Source organism: Siniperca chuatsi, linkage group LG5 (assembly GCF_020085105.1).
Source record: "Siniperca chuatsi isolate FFG_IHB_CAS linkage group LG5, ASM2008510v1, whole genome shotgun sequence".
Classification (NCBI taxonomy): domain Eukaryota; kingdom Metazoa; phylum Chordata; class Actinopteri; order Centrarchiformes; family Sinipercidae; genus Siniperca; species Siniperca chuatsi.
Genome location: NC_058046.1, coordinates 31,148,113 through 31,166,674, shown reverse-complemented (window position 1 = coordinate 31,166,674; position 18,562 = coordinate 31,148,113). Strand labels below are relative to the sequence as shown.

At 38.3% G+C, this 18,562-nt stretch overlaps 1 protein-coding gene across 3 annotated transcripts in view; it reads left to right on the top strand.

Annotated features, from left to right (window-relative positions):
- The window catches only part of niban2b (niban apoptosis regulator 2b), a 50,586-nt gene that overhangs the window by 9,064 nt on the left and 22,960 nt on the right, over positions 1–18,562 (top strand). For 2 of the 3 annotated variants that reach the window (XM_044195629.1, XM_044195630.1), the window contains exons 2-5: positions 11,784–11,914; positions 14,702–14,830; positions 14,919–15,024; positions 16,909–17,076. In XM_044195629.1, the coding sequence (XP_044051564.1) occupies positions 11,784–11,914; positions 14,702–14,830; positions 14,919–15,024; positions 16,909–17,076 (534 nt within the window). Of the gene's footprint in view, positions 1–8,011; positions 8,100–11,783; positions 11,915–14,701; positions 14,831–14,918; positions 15,025–16,908; positions 17,077–18,562 lie in introns of all 3 variants that reach the window. The other variant, XM_044195631.1, reaches the window with a different exon arrangement.

The window sequence follows — 18,562 nt, the reverse complement described above, 5'->3', positions numbered from 1 at the left end:
AGTAAAATGTCCATTCATTGTCAGTCATTTAACACCTCCAATCCAGCTTGAGCTGCAAAACTGATTACTTCTTTGTAATAAAAGTCAGCTTCACTGCAGTCCTGAAATAACAGTCTCGTTGGTCCGTTGTTGGGATTTACAATCAATTAATTATGGCTATCAGAATTATCAAAGATAATCATAAGTAACAACTGTAATTAATAAAGTTCCTTGAGTCTGATATAATATACTAAACTATCAATTTGGAACTCCGATTAATAATTGAATTAATAACTATAACAATTGTTACCATTAATAGCTAGTAGGTTGAAGGATTTGTTCAACAGAGGTTGGCAAATGATTCACTCTTGTGAAACATTAAAGAAACCAGCATAATTATACACAAGCATTTTTGAAAGATAATCAAAAGCAAAAACACCCACAATTTGAGATCTAATTATAAATGCACTAAGCTGCAGAACAAAGTGTGTGTGTGTGTGTGTGTGTGTGTGTGTGTGTGTGTGTGTGTGTGTGTGTGTGTGTGTGTGTGTGTGTGTTTTAACAGGGTAAGCACATCGCAACAATAAAACTCAATGAACCATATAAATACATATACATTCATAAGACTTCGGTGAGGAAAACAGAGAGAAGAATGGCCTGCTGATCTTTTTATTGACCTGGTGTCATCACAGGTCAGACTGACCAATGGTAGCTGGAGCCTGTGTGAGTTCACAGGTGTGAAGTCTGGAGGATTGTGGGAAACTGAGTTCTATGGCTTTCCTTTGTTTACAGAACAAAAGAGCATGCAGTCTCATAATAAAAAGTTCAGTTCCCACAAATGGAAAAAATGAATCGGTGTAGTGCCACTGGTCCCAACACCACTGTAGGTAACGATAAGCGTGGCGGGGAACAGTAAGCTGTGCCTCACCTGAACCTTGCACAGCTTCATCCTGATGTTGTTGAATTGGGCTCTCTTCCTGGCTATTTCAGGTGTCACATTGGGAAATATCTTCACTCGCATGTCTCGAAAAATAACCTTTCCCCTGCTTCTTGCCAGCTTGAAGATTGCCTCTTTTGCCTGATATCTCTGCATTCTTACAATCATAGGTCTGGGTCTCAACCTGTTCTATGTGTGTAGCATGAAGGGACTACAAACGAATTTCATTGTACAACCTTGTGTTGTAAAATGCTAAATAAATGACCTTGTAAACAGCAGCACTCCCCCCGGTGCTCTGAGCTGGGATGAGGTGGACCATGACGTGGTCAGAGTGACCCAGTGCAGCGTTAGGAACGGCATATAGGCACTGCTGATTGTGTTTCCTGTGATTTAGTAGCAACACAGTAGTACATTTGAGCATGTAAATATTAGTGGTTCTTCAATGTGCCCGAAAGGTCAGTTTATTTTCATTATCCTGTTTGTTGTGTGCACCTTATTTTTCTGATGTTCATGAGAGCTGTTATTAATTATTTTCAGTATACTTTGTGTACTTTATGTTCATTTGACTTTGAGGTCTGTTGTCATTAGTTACAGGCATCAAGGCAAATTATTTGTATGTATATATGTCTCTGAAGTATCTCCAATAGATTTAACTGATTCCCTAACAGATTTTGGTCAGTCTTTCATCACATACTGATCAGCACTGGTTGTCCACCCTTCATAGCCAGGAAAATGCCTGGAGCAGAACTAAGTTTCCCTGCTGGCTAATGTGCATTTTGAAAAACTGCTCCCGAGAAATGTTTGAACTAAAACTCCTTCCCTGCCTCTAATTACCTCAGTAAACATGTTTATATCTAATTAAATCTGTTCTCATTTGGTGTTCTAGATCCTTGCACAAGCATAGCTGCTGCTCTTGCTTCAGCTCTGATGAGAACACAGTCTAAATTTATGAGTCAGCCTATGGGTCTGTCTCAGTGGAATGTTTTTGTTAAGGCACTGTGGAGAAAGGAGGAGGGGGCAGGGGTTCTCTTGTGGGTTTATTAAATAGCACTCTGGTCTCAAATCTGTTTGATCAAGACGTGCTGAAACTGTTGATTTGATGTCAGACGTGATAAGATGAACTGCTGTGTAAACGAACAGCAAGTGTTGTTTAGATTATTACAGCGATGGAAGACAACACTGTAGTATCATTGGAGCTGATAGCTGGCCTCAGCACTGCAGAGGCCCCCTGGACAATTAGTCTGGTAGTCAGCTGCAGCACAACAAAAAAAAAAAAAAGAGTGAACTAGACTCACAGCAGCAGCTCAGACAGCTAGAGTTGTGAATTGGGAGAATTTGCTGGGCCAGACCCATTTTTTACAACTGTAAATTTCAGTTACTGAGTTTTAGTGATATCTTCAATGTTCCTTAACATGGAAACAATGGAGTCTTCTGGATAATTGAACAATATAATAGGTGTATGTTATTGCTATCAGCTTTAATTATTTCCACTTTGTTTCTGAGAAGGCATGTTTTTTCCTGCAGTTTTGTATGTCGGTTGACTCTGAATACTACATTACATGAGCAGTGGTGGAAAGTAACTAAGAAGATTTACTCAAGAACTGTACTTAAGTAAAGGTTTGTTGTACTTTACTTGAATATATCCATTTTATGCTACTTTATACTTCCACTCCACTACAATTCAGAGGGAAATATAGTACTTTTTTACTCATACTAACATATGACAAAATACAACACATCAAACCAGTGGTTCATAACCATTTGGATTGTGACCCCTTACAAATAAACATCGTCTGGTACCTTTGACACATGTCCGACATCACCTACACCTGCATGTATGAGTTGTTAGCAATTCCACCAATGAGACATTTCCCCTCTAATCTTCTCAGATTGTTGAATTTAAATAACTGTCTGAAGGCTAAAGAGGTGAAATGATCCATTATTTCTCAAAAAAAAGCAAAGAAAAGAGAAAAGTCCAAAAAATTAAAACATATTTGTGTATCAGAACTTTGATTTTCTTCTTTCCTCAGTAATCATCTCCCATCAGTCAGATTTATCTGGGCCTAATCCCTGGGTTGGGTGCCACTCAACTAAACTTGCTAACTGTATATAAAGTAGTTAAAACTAGCTCCACCATGACCAGCTACAACAGTAAAATGCTGCTTACACATTGATGCATTAGTATTAAATATCTAATAATGTCATTATTATAATGTTTCAGTCGCCGGGGACATTTTATCGCATTATAAGTACTTTTACTTTTGATAGTTTATAGGTATATTTTGTATGTTTTACTTAAGTAACATTTTAAATACAGGACTTTTAATGTAATAGAGTATTTATGCATTTTGTACTGGTACTTTTACTTAGTTAAAGGATCGGAGTACTTTTCCCACCACTACCTATGAGCTTCAGCTGCCGTTGCTATGGAAAAGACAGTCAAAGGTGTGAATCAGAGCTGTAGCAAATTCAGAATGCTTCGTTATTGCACTTAGAAACAAAATACATCACCACATTCCTCAAATTGTCCCTGAATTGGAAAGTGAAGAGATTTAAATTGATAATTGTTTTTATCAGGTATCTACAAAGCATAAGCTTTAGCATCAGCTTGCTGACAGAATTTTAAATTTGAACTTTTGACTTGTGGCACACATCTGTGATAGAATATTCCAAACTGAAGGTCCACCTTTTGAACACGTATCCCATGGCCTTTTTTAGCAAATGGAACTTGTTAATGTGCCATGTGTCATCAAGGAATTGGCAAATGCCCCCAATCTGTATTATTACAGATTGGTGAGTGGCTTTTTCTTATCGAAATGCTCCTTGGCAATTATACTTAACTTCTCTCCTTACATTTCTATGTCCACAGGCTTCTAACTTGACCAAATAACAATATATTTTCTAACATAAGGTGCATCACATTACATTAGGGTATAACCAAGTTAACTTAAAACCAAACGTACTGCAGACTCTACAAATGCAAAGTTCCATGACTTTCCGTATGCCAAAAAAGAAAGGCAAACCATGATGTGACAAACTCTAAAGGGCTAATTAAACTGCCCACTCCAAAAGATAAAAAAGGATTACAGACACAGGCAGAAATAATGGATACATTACCATTGTATAGTCAGTCACTTTAGATAAATGCTGTGTTTACGCCAGGCTCAGTACAGTTGATATTCATATCCAAAGAACAGTATGTACTGCTTTGTAAGTCTTAGTAGGGCATTGCAGGCAGTCTAATTTCTTTTTCTTTATTATTTACTAAAGGCAGTGAATAATATATACAAGCTTTTTATGTGAAGATAAAAGCCATATTACAATCACTATACAGTGGTGTGAAAAAGTGTTCCTGATTTCTTATTTTTTTGCATGTTTGTCACACTTAAATGTTTCAGATCATCAAACAAATTTAAATAGTCTATCTTTGACTAATATTTAAATTTGTTGTGTACAGACAAAACGCAGTTTTTAAATGAAGGTTGTTATTATTAAGGGAAAACAAAATCCAAACCTACATGGCCCTGTGTGGAAAAAGTGATAGCCCCCACCTGTTAAAACATAACTGTGGTTTATCACACCTGAGTTCAATTTCTCTAGCCACACCCAGGCCTGATTACTGCCACACCTGTTCTCAATCAAGAAATCACTTAAATAGGACCGGCCTGACAAAGTGAAGTAGACCAAAAGATCTTCAAAAGCTAGACATGCCGAGATCCAAAGAAATTCAGGAACAAATGAGAAAGAAAGTAATTGAGATCTATCAGTCTGGAAAAGGTTATAAAGCCATTTCTAAAGCTTTGGGACTCCAGCAAACCACAGTGAGAGCCATTATCCACAAATAGCGAAAACATGGAACAGTGGTGAACCTTCCCAGGAGTGGCCGGCCGGCAACGACTCATCCAAGAGGTCACAAAAGACCCCACAACAACATCCAAAGAACTTGGCCTCCCCAGTCCGAGGCCTCACTTGCCTCAGTTAAGGTCAGTGTTCATGACTCCACCATAAGAAAGAGACTGGGCAAAAGGTCCAAGACAAAAACCACTGCTGAGCAAAAAGAACATTAAGGCTCGTCTCATTTTTGCCAGAAAACATCTTGATGATCCCCAAAAACTCCTGAAGGAGAATGTTCGGCCATCTGTTCGTGACCTCAAGCTGAAGCAAACTTGGGTTTTGCAGCAGGACAATTATCCAAAACACACCAGCAAGTCCACCTCTGAATGGCTGAAGAACAAAATGAAGACTTTGGTGTGGCCTAGTCAAAGTCCTGACCTGAATCCTATTGAGATGCTGTGGCATAACCTTAAAAAGGCAGTTCATGCTCGAAAACCCTCCAATGTGGCTGAGTTACAACAATTCTGCAAAGATGAGTGGGCCAAAATTCCTCCACAGTGCTGTAAAAGACTCATTGCAAGTTATCGCAAATGCTTGATTGCAGTTGTTGCTGCTAAGGGTGGCCCAACCAGTTATTAGGTTTAGGGGGCAATCACTTTTTCACAAAGGGCCATGTAGGTTTGGATTTTGTTTTCCCATAATAATAATAATAATAATAATAATAAAAAATATATAACACCAAAGGTGGTAGAGAATGACCGAGCCAAGATCCTGTGGGACTTCCAGATTCAGACTGACAGAATGGTAATGGCTAACCAGCCTGACATCGTGGTGGTGGACAAACAGAAGAGGAAAGCCGTTGTGGTTGACGTGGCAATACCAACTGATGGCAACAACAGGAGAAAGGAACATGAGAAATTAGAGAAGTACCAAGGGCTCAGAGAAGAGCTGGAGAAGGCCTGGAAGGTGAAGGCAACAGTGGTGCCCGTGGTCATCGGTGCACTCGGGGCAGTGACCCCCAAACTGGAGGAGTGGCTACAGCAGATCCCTGGAAGAACACCAGACATCTCGGTCCAGAAGAGTGCAATACTAGGAACAGCGAAGATACTGCGCAGAACCCTCAAACTCCCAGGCCTCTGGTAGAGGACCCGAGTTCGAAGGATGAGACCACCCGCGGAGGGTGAAGGACAAAGTTTTTTATTATTATTATTATTATTATTATTATTATTATTATATAATTTATTTATTTTTATTTTTTTACACACACCAGTTAGACAGTTCTTTCTCTTTTCTAGTCTAATTTGGATCCAACTTCAACCACAATGAGCACACCATTCCCAAGATTCGTATACCCTCTGATGTATAGCTAAAAGTAGAGATGTTCTGAGCTGATCTGATCTATGATTGGTTTTAAGGTGATCAAGGCATTTTAATGACTCAACATCAACAACATCAGCTCTTTGAGCCCAGCACTTGTCTGATCCTTTGTTTATTGTAACACACAGTGCTCCCTGGCTGCTTCCTGTCAGAAGCAATTGCTCAGTTAAAAACTGGACCTGCGCTATTGAACGACAAATGAAGTAAGACGTACTTCTCAGAGCTCCTGCAGAATACTTACTAATTTCATAATTGAATGACATGTACATTTTAAATTGCAAACCAAAGGGGTGTTAAAAGTTGAGGTGGATGGCATCAAGTCTTTGAAAATACAAATACGACTTCATTAGATCATACAATCTTTACTATAATGCTACAGCACAGCTCTGGTATTCTACTGCTGGGAGGGGATTTCAACTGTGTCATGGCTCAGCTTATGGATAGACAACCTACTTCAAAAACTCCTACTTCTAGAATGAGTAAAATCCTCAAACACCTATCGATAGAGTCACGTGTGGTGGACGTTTGGAGAATTAGATTCCCTAAAGGTAAAGATGTCACAAAGATTTGACCAATTACTATATCTGGTCATGCACCTCTTGCATTATCATGGGACATATGCACAGGCTAACAACCAAACAATGGAGACTAAATGCATCACATTTTAACACAAGGAATTTATTACATTTGTAACAAGTGAACTAAATGATTACCTAGATATAGATGTCTCACCTGAAATATCACCTCTCATTTTATGGGACTGTGCTAAGGTATATATTATAGGTTGCATTATCTAATTCATAAGTGCGAAAAAAAGAGAAGGGAAGCGAAGCAATGGAAGCAATTGGAAGACAAAATGCAGCTGAAGCAACAACAAAAAAGAACACCAACCTCCAATCTGCTTAATGCTCTCAAACAAGCACGTAGAGCTCTAAATAGTCTAATTACATTAAAGACTGAGGGCAACTTGAGGTTTACTAATCAAAAATATTACAAAAATGGTAACAGGGCAAGTAGATTGTTAGCATTAAGACTTAAAAAACAGCACTCATCCAATATAGTACATAAATGAAAGACTAATAATTTAACTGCTGAAAATGGGAAACAGCAGGCAAAATTGTGAATATGATTAAGTTGCTGAAACTGAAATAAAAATTAATAAAAAAAAAAAAAAACTGGACCTGTTTGCCAATGCACACCTTTTGTGAGCGGGCAAATCAGGGATCAGCACAACCAGATAAATAACATATGTAACAAAATAATATAAGCTTAACGGTCCATGCACTAGCTTTTTGGAGCTTTCAACCACATCGTACCTTTCAATCGCATCATGTTATTGACCAGGAGTCACTGAGCGGCCAGAGAAAGATCACGGACAATTATATCCAACACCAGAGACCATCTTTGAACAGAGACAGTGATGCTTTGGTTTAAAAATTGCCTGCTTTGCACCAGATACACTTAGCTGCCAGTTAATAATATACACCTACAGTATCAACATGTAATGCATTTCGATAGATGCAAAAATCCACACGAGATGTTTGTTTTTCATGGTATTCTGAGTAAATCTGCAACCAAAACATAATTAAATCAGTCTAAATGAGAATTTTTAATGGACTACTGTTTGTCTTTAAGTTCATGAAAAAATGAAAAAGCTAAACAAAGCTATTTTTTGTTTTCCAGTAATATATAGTGTACCCTATTGGGCCTAATTTGCCTTATTAGCCTTATTACATTACATTCTTGGCAGTGTGACTGTTTGCACATGTGTAAATGGAGACGATGCTGAAACTGTTTATTGTTCAACCCTAATTTGAACTTTAAGAGATATTTTGTTCGTGATGACAGCAGCCTGACACCACAGTGACACTCTTCTCTCCACAGATGTTTACACTACAGTACACTAAACAGAATATTGAAGGAAACCATTGTCGGAAATCTGTGATACAGGCTATATCTACTTAATGCAAAGGTATGTTTGTCAAACATATCTAAATTGCTTGACAAATTTTGATATAGGCTTTCTTTATGTTAGAGTGACCTTTTTGAATGTCAGAATCACTATCTTCCTCATGCAAATGAAAAAGTGAGCTCATAATCGAATTCATTATTTGATAAAAAGCAGTGACTGCTGCTATTCAACAAAAGTTACATTACTCTGTACAATCAGGTAATATTAAATGACTCACATCGGAATCAGGTAAAATCAATTGATTGGGATTCACCTACAGTAGCTAAAATGTGTATCTTCTATCACTAACTATATATCTATGGACAGAAAAAGGCTCAGCAGTGCAAATCTTCCTTACAGGAAGTGTACAGTGTTAAACATTAGACATGTGAAGGTCAACCAGTGCTCTAGCAAACAGCAATGATGTGGACTCACTGATGAAGCACAAAAAGAACCATGTGAAATGCTATACTTTACACTTTGTCAAGTCTGTGTTTGACTTTCATCTTAGAAATTTCCCACATTGTCACAGGACTATCACAAAAGTACAAAGATGATGATGATGATATTATTATTATTATTAATAATAATAATAATAATAATAATAATGAACTTTATTTATAACGCACTTATCAAAACAAAGTGCAAAGTGCTTCACAACAAGAGAAATAAAATATCACAGTGAATGACGAAATATAAAGAAATAAAATACACAAAAGCAATGAAATAAACAGCCAGTTCAGGTAAAATCACGATCTGCTTTCAGATAAAAATGTGTTTTGTGAAGTGACTTAAACGAAGACACTGACTCAGACAACCTAATTTCTTCGGGCAAGCTGTTCCAGAGCCTCGGGACCCTGATAGCAAAAACTCAGGGATCAGCACAACCAGATAAATAACATATGTAACAAAATAATCTAAGCTAAACGGTCCATGTACTAGCTTTTTGGAGCTATCAACCACATCGATCCTTTCAATCGCATCATGTTATTGACCAGGAGTCAGAGAAGCAAAGCAACTTTAGCAAAAACTCTGTCCCCCTTAGCTTCCTTCCTGGACTCAGGAACAGACAGGAGACCCCTGCCCGAAGATCTCAAACTACATGAAGGTTCATAAGGGATTACAAGGTCTAAAATATAGTCTGGAGCCAGGCCATGAAGAGCCTTAAAAGTAATCAACAAGATCTTAAAATCAATCCTAAAACAAACAGGGAGCCAATGTAAAGAGGCTAAAACAGGTGTTATGTGGTCGTACTTCTTGGTCCTGGTTAACAGCCTAGCAGCCTAGAGTTTTGTACAGTCTGCAGTCGTGTCAACGTTTTTTGATTAAGACAAGTGAACAGGCTGTTACAATAATCAAGGAGTGAGGAGATAAAAGCATGTATAACAGTTTCTGCATCACTAAGATTTAAAATAGATCGTATTTTTGCAATATTTCTGAGGTGATTAAAACATGATTGGACAAGCTTAGTGATATGTTGCTCAAAACATAAATTGCTATCAAACAGGACACCAAGATTTCTTGCAACAGGCTTGATATGTTGTGACAGGTTACCAGTAGATGGCAGTATTTGGTTAGTGATGTGTTGGGGCCCAATAACAAGGATTTCAGTTTTATTGAGTTGACAGGGAGGTACAACTGTGTGTCATCCACATAACAATGAAAAAAAATACCATGCGGATTACATCACCCAAAGGAAGCATGCATAAGGAGAACAGTATTGGTCCCAGAATTGAACCTTGAGGCACACCGTACTTGATATGGGAAAAGGATGACATGAAGTTATTAATGCTGACACAGAATTTCCTATTGGACAGATACGATGAGAACTAGTCTAGTCCAGATATGCCCACCCAGTGCCTCAGTCTATCTAAAAGAATGCCATGATCAATTGTGTCAAAGGCAGCACTTAAGTCCAACAGCACAAGAATTGAACACATGCCTGCGTCTGCATTCATTAAAAGGTCATTAGTGACTTTGAGAATTGTCTCAGTGCTGTGGTGTTGACGAAAGCCAGATTGGAACTTTTCAAAGGTATTATTGTTTTCCACAGCAGCAAGTAGCTGCTTAGATACAAGAAATCCCTGAGTGGGTGATCCACATCTAAAAAGGCAGGATTGAGGGTGATATCAGATCTTATTAACTCCACCTTTCCAGCAAAGTGCAAAAAAAACCTTTTCACAATCAGCAGGGGCACAAGGAGAGGCAGGGTTAACTAACTGATTCACAGTCTTAAATAGGAATCTGGGGTTGTGCTGATGGGCAGAAATATGTACAGAGAAATGACATGTTCTTGCATCCTTCACCATACTATTATAAAGGCGTAATAACTCTTTCATGGCCACAAAGTGGACCTGGAGACCTGATTTCTTCCATCTGCATTCTGCTCTTCTGCATTTCTTTTTACAGCTTCGAATACTGTCATTTAACCATGGCTGTTTTCTAGTCTTTGGGTTTGGTCTATTTTTCAGAGGAGCTATGAGATCTAAGGTTGAAGAACACAGGTAGAAATTGTTGGTGTTGGAGGAATCAGGAAGTGATTGCCAGGAGAATTGAACAGTGTACAGAATTTTGAGGCACTATGCTCATTAAGGACGCGTGTGTACTTAGAGCGGGATAAGACAGTACTAGCGGCCTGTAATTCACAGTTAAAAACAATGCATAGGTGATCAGATACAAACATGTCCCTGATTTTCCACAGAGGGTTTTCAGGTCCAGACTAAAGACTAGGTCTAAGGTGTGGCCACAGGAATGAGTTTGGCCAGACACATGTTGTTGAAAGTTAAGAGTTAGTGATATTTAAAAAATCAGCAGCAAGGGTTTTAGAGGAGACATCAACATGAATATTAAAATCACCACAAAAAAGAATTCTATAATACTCTATAATTTAACACAAGACTGGATAAAAACTCAGGGAGTTCCAACAAGAAGGAGCCAGCTGGTTTAAGGGGGCGATAAATAATAGCAAATATGACCGGGAGGGGGCCACCAAGTTTAAACATGAGCACTTCAAAGGAGGAAAAATCATTGCAAGCTATGAGGTCACACTTTAAATGCTTCCTATAGACAGTAACAAGGCCCCCATCTTGACCACAATCCCTAGGGTGGCTAAAGCAGTCATAATCAGGAGGGCACAATTCAGCAAGCTGAGTGTGATCATCAGGACGTAACCAGGATTCTGTTAAGAACATAAAATCTAAATCAGTAGAAGAGTTAAAATCATTTAAAATAAACGTTTTGTTTATTTGCCAGTGACAACCCTGCAACCTGACCCTCAGACCTATAAAGTGTCATTTGACATACACCGCTAATTTAATACCAGGGTATTTTTCCTCACATTGAAGTGTTAACACAATACATTTGAACCATGTGCATTCATCACATCTTTTAAACTTTTTCATAGACTGCGGAAATGTTCTCATTTTTTTTGAGTCACTTTATTTGTTGATGTGCTCTGAAACACATTGATAAGGCCCTGATTTAAATGAATGTTGACAGTCTATTGTGTAGCCATGTTGGCAGACCCTGAAACTGTAAAGCTCATTGTGCTCATTATTTGAAACACAATGAGCATTACAGTCATTGCACGCGCACATTCATTGTGTAAATATGAAAAATGCTTAAGACCACAATCTAGAACATTTCTTGAACAGTGCCACTACTGTCCTAACTCTGTGTGTGTGTGTGTGTGTGTGTGTGTTTCAGCTCGGACTGGGGAGGTGATGGGGGAGTTTGGTCATCTGTATGAAAAGCAGTATGCAGTGGCTCTCTTCAACAAAGTTCGCTTTGACATAGAAGGAGGACGTGGCCCGCAACCCCAGCTACTACACCGAAAGGTAAAACATCCTCTTCGACCACTCTGCAATACTCTGAGCACAGATTCCATACTCTCATTAGTAGAACCTCTAAACAACCTGTCAAATTGTTTCCCAACTTTTTTTTAAATACACAACTGAACACAAAAGTATCTAAGCCCACTTCAGCCAGGTAAAGAAAAAAGTAGATGAAATGTTAAGAATGACAAAAGTATAGATATAAATAAAGACTCGTGGTAAGTCAAAAATATGAGATGGTAAGACTTACTAAGTCAAAATTATGATGTAAATCCAAATTCTGACTTTTTAAGTCAAATTATGCCACAGTAAGTAATTTTTTTAAATGGTTAATAATTAAAAATTCTGATATTAGTACCTCATAATTTTTACTTAGAAAGCCAAAACTTAAACTTTACTCTTTGTGTTTTAAACATTTAACGCTTGAGTGTTACTTTTGCTTCTTTGGTTAAGGGGTCTGTAGAAGGAAAACATGTTAATATTTATCAAAGTAAGGTATCAAATGTGTTATTGGTACGGAAACTCAGGCACCATGCTGTATTGGCACTCGTATCAAAAAAATTCAAGTGATACTAGCCCTAGTGCAGTGACACTACTCTTCCATATATGAGTCAGGGTAGCATTATTCTTTACAGAACATTACATTATATGTTCTTATTAAAATACATGTGGCAACAAAGAAAGTTCATCCTTTTCCTGGTAAATACATTAAATGGTTCACGGTGTGTACAGACTGACAGGTAACTCATTAATTGGACAGTTTTGGCGATTGTCATCATGCATCATCTGGACCCACGTGGGGAATAGAGGTTTTCACTTTAATGCTTCTGAATGCTTCTGTCAAAAAGAGCTAACGAAGAAATAACTGATTATAAACATTAATTAGTAAGGGAGACTGGGGACGGTTGCAACACTTTTTTCATTTATCTCAGTTACTCAGAGACTATTTGGACTAAACAAACCCTATTTTTATACTGTATATTAAATCAAATTATATCTATCTGCTAATTACCCATACCATTTAATGATGATTACATATGACATATCATTTACAATATTTATTTGAATGGAAGAAGTCAGATGACCCCAACCCTGGGGACAGTTGCACCACGATCAGGGACGGTTGCAACGTGTTAAAAATACATTCAATTTCACTAATTAACTTTTGCTTTTTGTCTCAATAAGCATAGTAATCTGAAAATATGCATTGTTTTACAATAATATAATATTATTTATTGATACAATAATATTATAGTTTTATTTATTTAGTAATTTATCAAATAACAGTTGAGTTTTGTTTGTTTATGCGTAGAACATGAGTCAATGTGCAGATGTTACAGATGCTATTCAATCTCTCTATATTTCAGTGTGAAGAAAGAAACAATTGCAATGCAACAAACTTTTATTAAACATGTATTTATTGTACAAAACTGGTTTTTGTCACACTCCTGAATGTGAACTGCGACTTTCGCACAGATTTCCCGACTAACCCTAACCCATCCCTCAGTCATCACTATAAACTCCAATGATTATGTACCTCACAATGACTTGTGCATGTATAAATGTATACGTTTTAACGTAATCTTATTTAAATTTTTTTGTAACGGCATTAATGGCCACTGTAGAAGACAGCAGTTGACTATTTTATATATTTGGATGAACTATCCTTTTATGTACCCCACACTGACTTGTGTATGTATTTAAAAAAAAAAAAAAAAAAATCAATACAAGCAGGAGACGCCGTCATGCTGAGAGAGACCAGCTGCATCGCGAGCTGCACAGGAGCGAGTCAGACATAGAAATGAGCTGCGCATGCCGAACAGTCGTGCCAGACAGTGTGCCCAACTACCAATCACTGATCACCGTTTCTTTCCCGCCCTGCATTGTTCTTTTTCCCTTTGTTTTAAAGTTCTACCACTGCTGTGACTTAATTTATTGCATATTTACAAGTAGTAAGCTAATCATGCATCCATTCTTCTCCCACTACTGCTTAAACTTTCTCACAACTGTTTCAGCTTTCCTGGGTCCTTAAACTTCCGCTACCATGTCGAATTCCAAACTATACACTCAAAAGTATAGGAAAGAATGGGAGTCACATTCTGACTTCAAGGGCTGGTTGAAGCCCTGTATGGGCAATGATTCAAGGGCATACTGTCTTTACTGCAAGGCAGACTTTTGTGCCAAGTTGAGTGACATAAAAAAGCACGTCCACTCAAAAGCATATTGAGAAGTCCAAGCCACACACATTTCCGGATGCACCGCACTAAGTGTACGGAAATGATGAATGGCGTGCTGGCACCATACTTCCTTTAAAAAATGAATGGATGGTGTGACCAGAAGTACAGTCTCCTCCTTGATGAATCCACCGACACTAGCGTGTCAAACTACCTTGGTGTGGTGGTCCGCTACTTTTAATGAAGAGAAGGGAAAGGTGAGCTCCACGTTTTTAGGGCTGATTGAGTTGGAGGGTGGGGATGCCAGGTCAGTAGCCAGAGCTGTTTTGGCTTTTCTTGAGAAGTGTTCCCTCAAAAAAGAGAACCTCCTGGGCATTGGCACAGACAATGGGGTGTACAATGGGGTACACAAAATTCTGAGCGAGGTGAGTGGCCTAAAAAATCTGGTCCTCATCCGCTGTGGTTGTCACTGTTTACAGTTAGCAGTGAGTTCTGCCTCTAAGGACACAATCCCACATAGTCTGGAGTATATGATAAGAGAACAAGTGTCATGAAAATGTGTCTTTTTGCCTTTGTAGTGTATAAGGTTTGAGTTGAAATGTGTCGTCTCCCACAGATTCCTCTGACGAACAAGTCCATCTTCTCTGGCTCACTCTGTCAGTACCTGGAGGAGAACAAGAAATGGAGGAACCGCTTCTTCTTCGTTCCAGACTCCTACAACATCATCTATTATGACAATAAAGCGGTGAGGGGACAGTCTGTACAGTCTTTAGATGATGCTGGTTTGATTCACTGTCTAACATGTTAATTCTGCTCCCCGTCTTAACTACCAGTCCCATGACAAACGCCTCCATCCCAAAGGAACCATCAACTGTGCCGGCTACAAAGTGCTGACATCTATGGAGCAATACCTGGATCTGATCAGCAACAGTCTGCCTGGTGAGGAGGAGGGTGGGAGAGGAGGTGATAGAGGGGGGCAGAGGCTGAAGTTGCAACAATTTATGCTGATAATTTTATTCAGGATTTTTTTATTTCACTATTTTATGGCCAGAGGTTTCTAAAACAATTTTTTTTTTTCTAATAATTGTATTTTTATCAGGGTGGAAAAGCTTCTAATCATATGATCAATCAACTATAGGACACTAAAATTCTCAACTGGAACCTAATATTGTAATAATTAACATTAATTCATGATGAGGTTGATAAGGTGATTTGCTTTCGCCAACTTTCGCCAGTGTAGTCCTGATTAATTAGTATGTGTATATATGGGTTGTGAAGAAGATCTGAAGAAGTTTGAGTTTGGGAGTTTAGGGTAAGTCGAAACATTGGAAGGAATGATAGAAGGAAAGAGGAATAGAGCTACAGTGTTTGTAGGGCAGAGGGGCCCACAGCGAGGCTGCTGCTCACCTAAATGTCATATTTAATCCTTTTAAACATGAGAGCAAACTGGTTGTGCTTGAGCCTGCCATAGGCTGCTCACAACACCCTGGGTCAGACTACTTTAATATTGTTTGTGTAAATCGTAACCACTTGCCAAGTAAGGCAGATGTAATATCTTGCTTGAATTTGGTTTAGGTGGAAGTAGTAAGCAGTAGGAATGCACACTGTCAACAGGTTAATAGAATGGGACAAAGGATGGATTTGGTATCAGATGATTCCAGGCATCACTTCCTCCACGTCCTTTTCTGGGCCACCCCACAACATTCAAGCAGAAATTCTGTGATAATAGAACCGTAATACATAAATTGGAAAGTAACTTCTATATTTAAGGGATCCTTGAATGCGGTTTTCAAAATCTGACTAAATAGAAGTTGTTTGCGTGAATTATGAAGGTTATATCATATCATAGTTTGGGGGGATTGCTGCTTTGCTATCACAGAGATAAGCTTCTGGTTTGTAAAAAAATATATATATAGCTAAAATCAGATGTATCTTGACTTCTACGGATCTCGAACTATTAATTCACACTTTAATTTTCTATTGTAATTCCCTCTACACGTGCCTCCGTCAAGCTGCTCTAAATCATTTACAGATGGTTCAAAACGCAGCTGCCAGGCTACTAACTAGAACTAACCATCGGTCACACATTATCCCTGTTCGTCATCCCTGCATCCCTCCACTGGCTTCCTGTAAAATTCAGAATAAACTACAAGATCCTGTTGATTACATATAAGGCTCTGCATGACCTTGCCCCCATTTCTGATCTCCTCGTTCCACTTCTCGACGACTCAGATCCTTGAATCTGATTTTTTTTTAACCATCCCCGCTCCAAGCTCAAAACAAAAGGTGATCATCAGATTTGCTGATTCTTTGGACTGCTTTAAGCGGCTTCTAAAAACCCATCTCTATAGGCAAGCCTTTTTATAGATCTCCATCCCTGTCTTATGTTTTGGTTCATTTCAGTTTGGTTTTGTGCTGTGTCTGTGTTGTGCTTGTATTGTAATATATCTTTATTTATTTATGTTTTCCGTGTGTGTGTGGAGCACTTTTTAACTGTGTGTGTTTTTAAAAAGTGCTATACAAATAATTGTAGCAGACCCTCACAAGTCTTGTGCATCATTTTATATACATATATTGTATTGGGCTTGTCCAAAATTATTGGATTTTGACTGCTATTTAAAATAATGTTCTGTGGATTTGAATAATGCTTGACTGCATTAGTAATGCTGGACCTGCTGAAGAATTAACATCTTCAAATGCATGTAAAGACATTATGACATAAAAGACATAGAGTGCAGTGACGTATGCTCTGCTGCATGTTTCGGAAGACATGCAGAAAGTTCAAACTAATTGCTCAGTGTGTTTATATGTAAATTTTTTCAGGTGTGAAAGCCAAAGTGGGAAGTTCACCCTTCCTAAATTGTGCCACCCAGTTCCCTCTGATCCTCTGGCACCCTTATGCCCGTCACTACTACTTCTGTGTGGTGACAGAGAAAGAGCAGCAGAAGTGGCACGCTGTCCTCCAGGACTGTGTCAGACACACCAATAATGGTGAGTCCTGCCAACTAATGATCAACACAAATTTCTGCACACATACGCTTATAAATGCACTGATGGACAGAAAATGACTAAACACCATAATCTCAACAGCTTTTATGACTAATCGCAGTTAGACTATATTCTTATTTTGGTAATTATAATGCTCTCAATTAGTTTGACAATTTACTGATGGTATGTTTTAATGAGAAGGTATACAAAACAATGATCTGTTAAAATAAATAAAGATACAAGACTCAAAGCCTCCCCACAAGTGGCCTCTAGAACAGTCTCTGAGACTAAATATCTGCAATTTGCTCTCTGTTCACTTGCCTTATTGCTGCAGAGAAATTTTGGGGAAAAATGGAGATGCAGTGAGAGCAAGAAGGCCCTCATCCTGGATCAGTGCCTCTTCTGTATTTAGCATAAAAACAGTTGATTCATGTTGATAAGAGCTCTGTGTGGTACATGGAAATGAAAGTAGTACCTTTCTACACTTTTTGAGAAACCTGTTTATCTCATGATACCTGATGATGCAACAGTCCCCTTGAATTAGCAAGTCTCATCTTGTCTTGTCATCATGTTCTGCCCCAGTATGGTTCCAATTTTATTCAGTGCATAATTTCTTGATGTTTTGTTAGCTTTAGTTAGTTGTGGAGCAACTCAATCCCAGTACTTATCCAGCCCCTCTCTAACATGAAGCCATGAATTTTGGGAAACATTCCTGAGTATGTAATAAAGTAATATTTTGCATGCACTTTTCTTTGCACTCAGTATCTTGCATCAAAACTGATGAGCTGGGTGTATTGACCAAACATGGTTAGAAAGCAAGAAGACCCTCTGCAGTCATCCTTCTATGCTGTAAAAGACTCATTGCAAGTTATCGCAAACGCTTGATTGCAGTTGTTGCTGCTAAGGGTGGCACAACCAGTTATTAGGTTTAGGGGGCAATCACTTTTTCACACAGGGCCATGTAGGTTTGGATTTTGTTTTCCCTTAATAATAACACCCTTCATTTAAAAACTGCCTTTTGTGTTCACTTGTGTTATCTTTGACTAATATTTAAATTTGTTTGATGATCTGAAACATTTAAATGTGACAAACATGCAAAAAAATAAGAATTCAGGAGGGGGCAAACACTTTTGCACACCACTGTAGCTTCCTTGGTAATTAAGAGATTTGATATATAGTGCCAGAGGCAGTGAGTGTTTTTATAGCATGGCTTAACAACAGCACATTCTTTAGGCTGCACTGTGTCTAAGTCTTCTCTCTATCAGTATTTAATTTCTTTAAATTCCCTTAGTCTGTCTACCTCTGACTCTTTCTCTTGCTGTTTATTTCCATGTGTTTCTCTCCTGTGATCTTTGAAATATCGTAGGGACAAAAAGACAGTCATTTTCAGTCATAAAACTTGAATATGAAAACCATGAAAACATACAAATGTATGCAATTGAGTAAAGTACAATTAAACAAAAATTGATTTTCAGAAGCAGATTTTCTG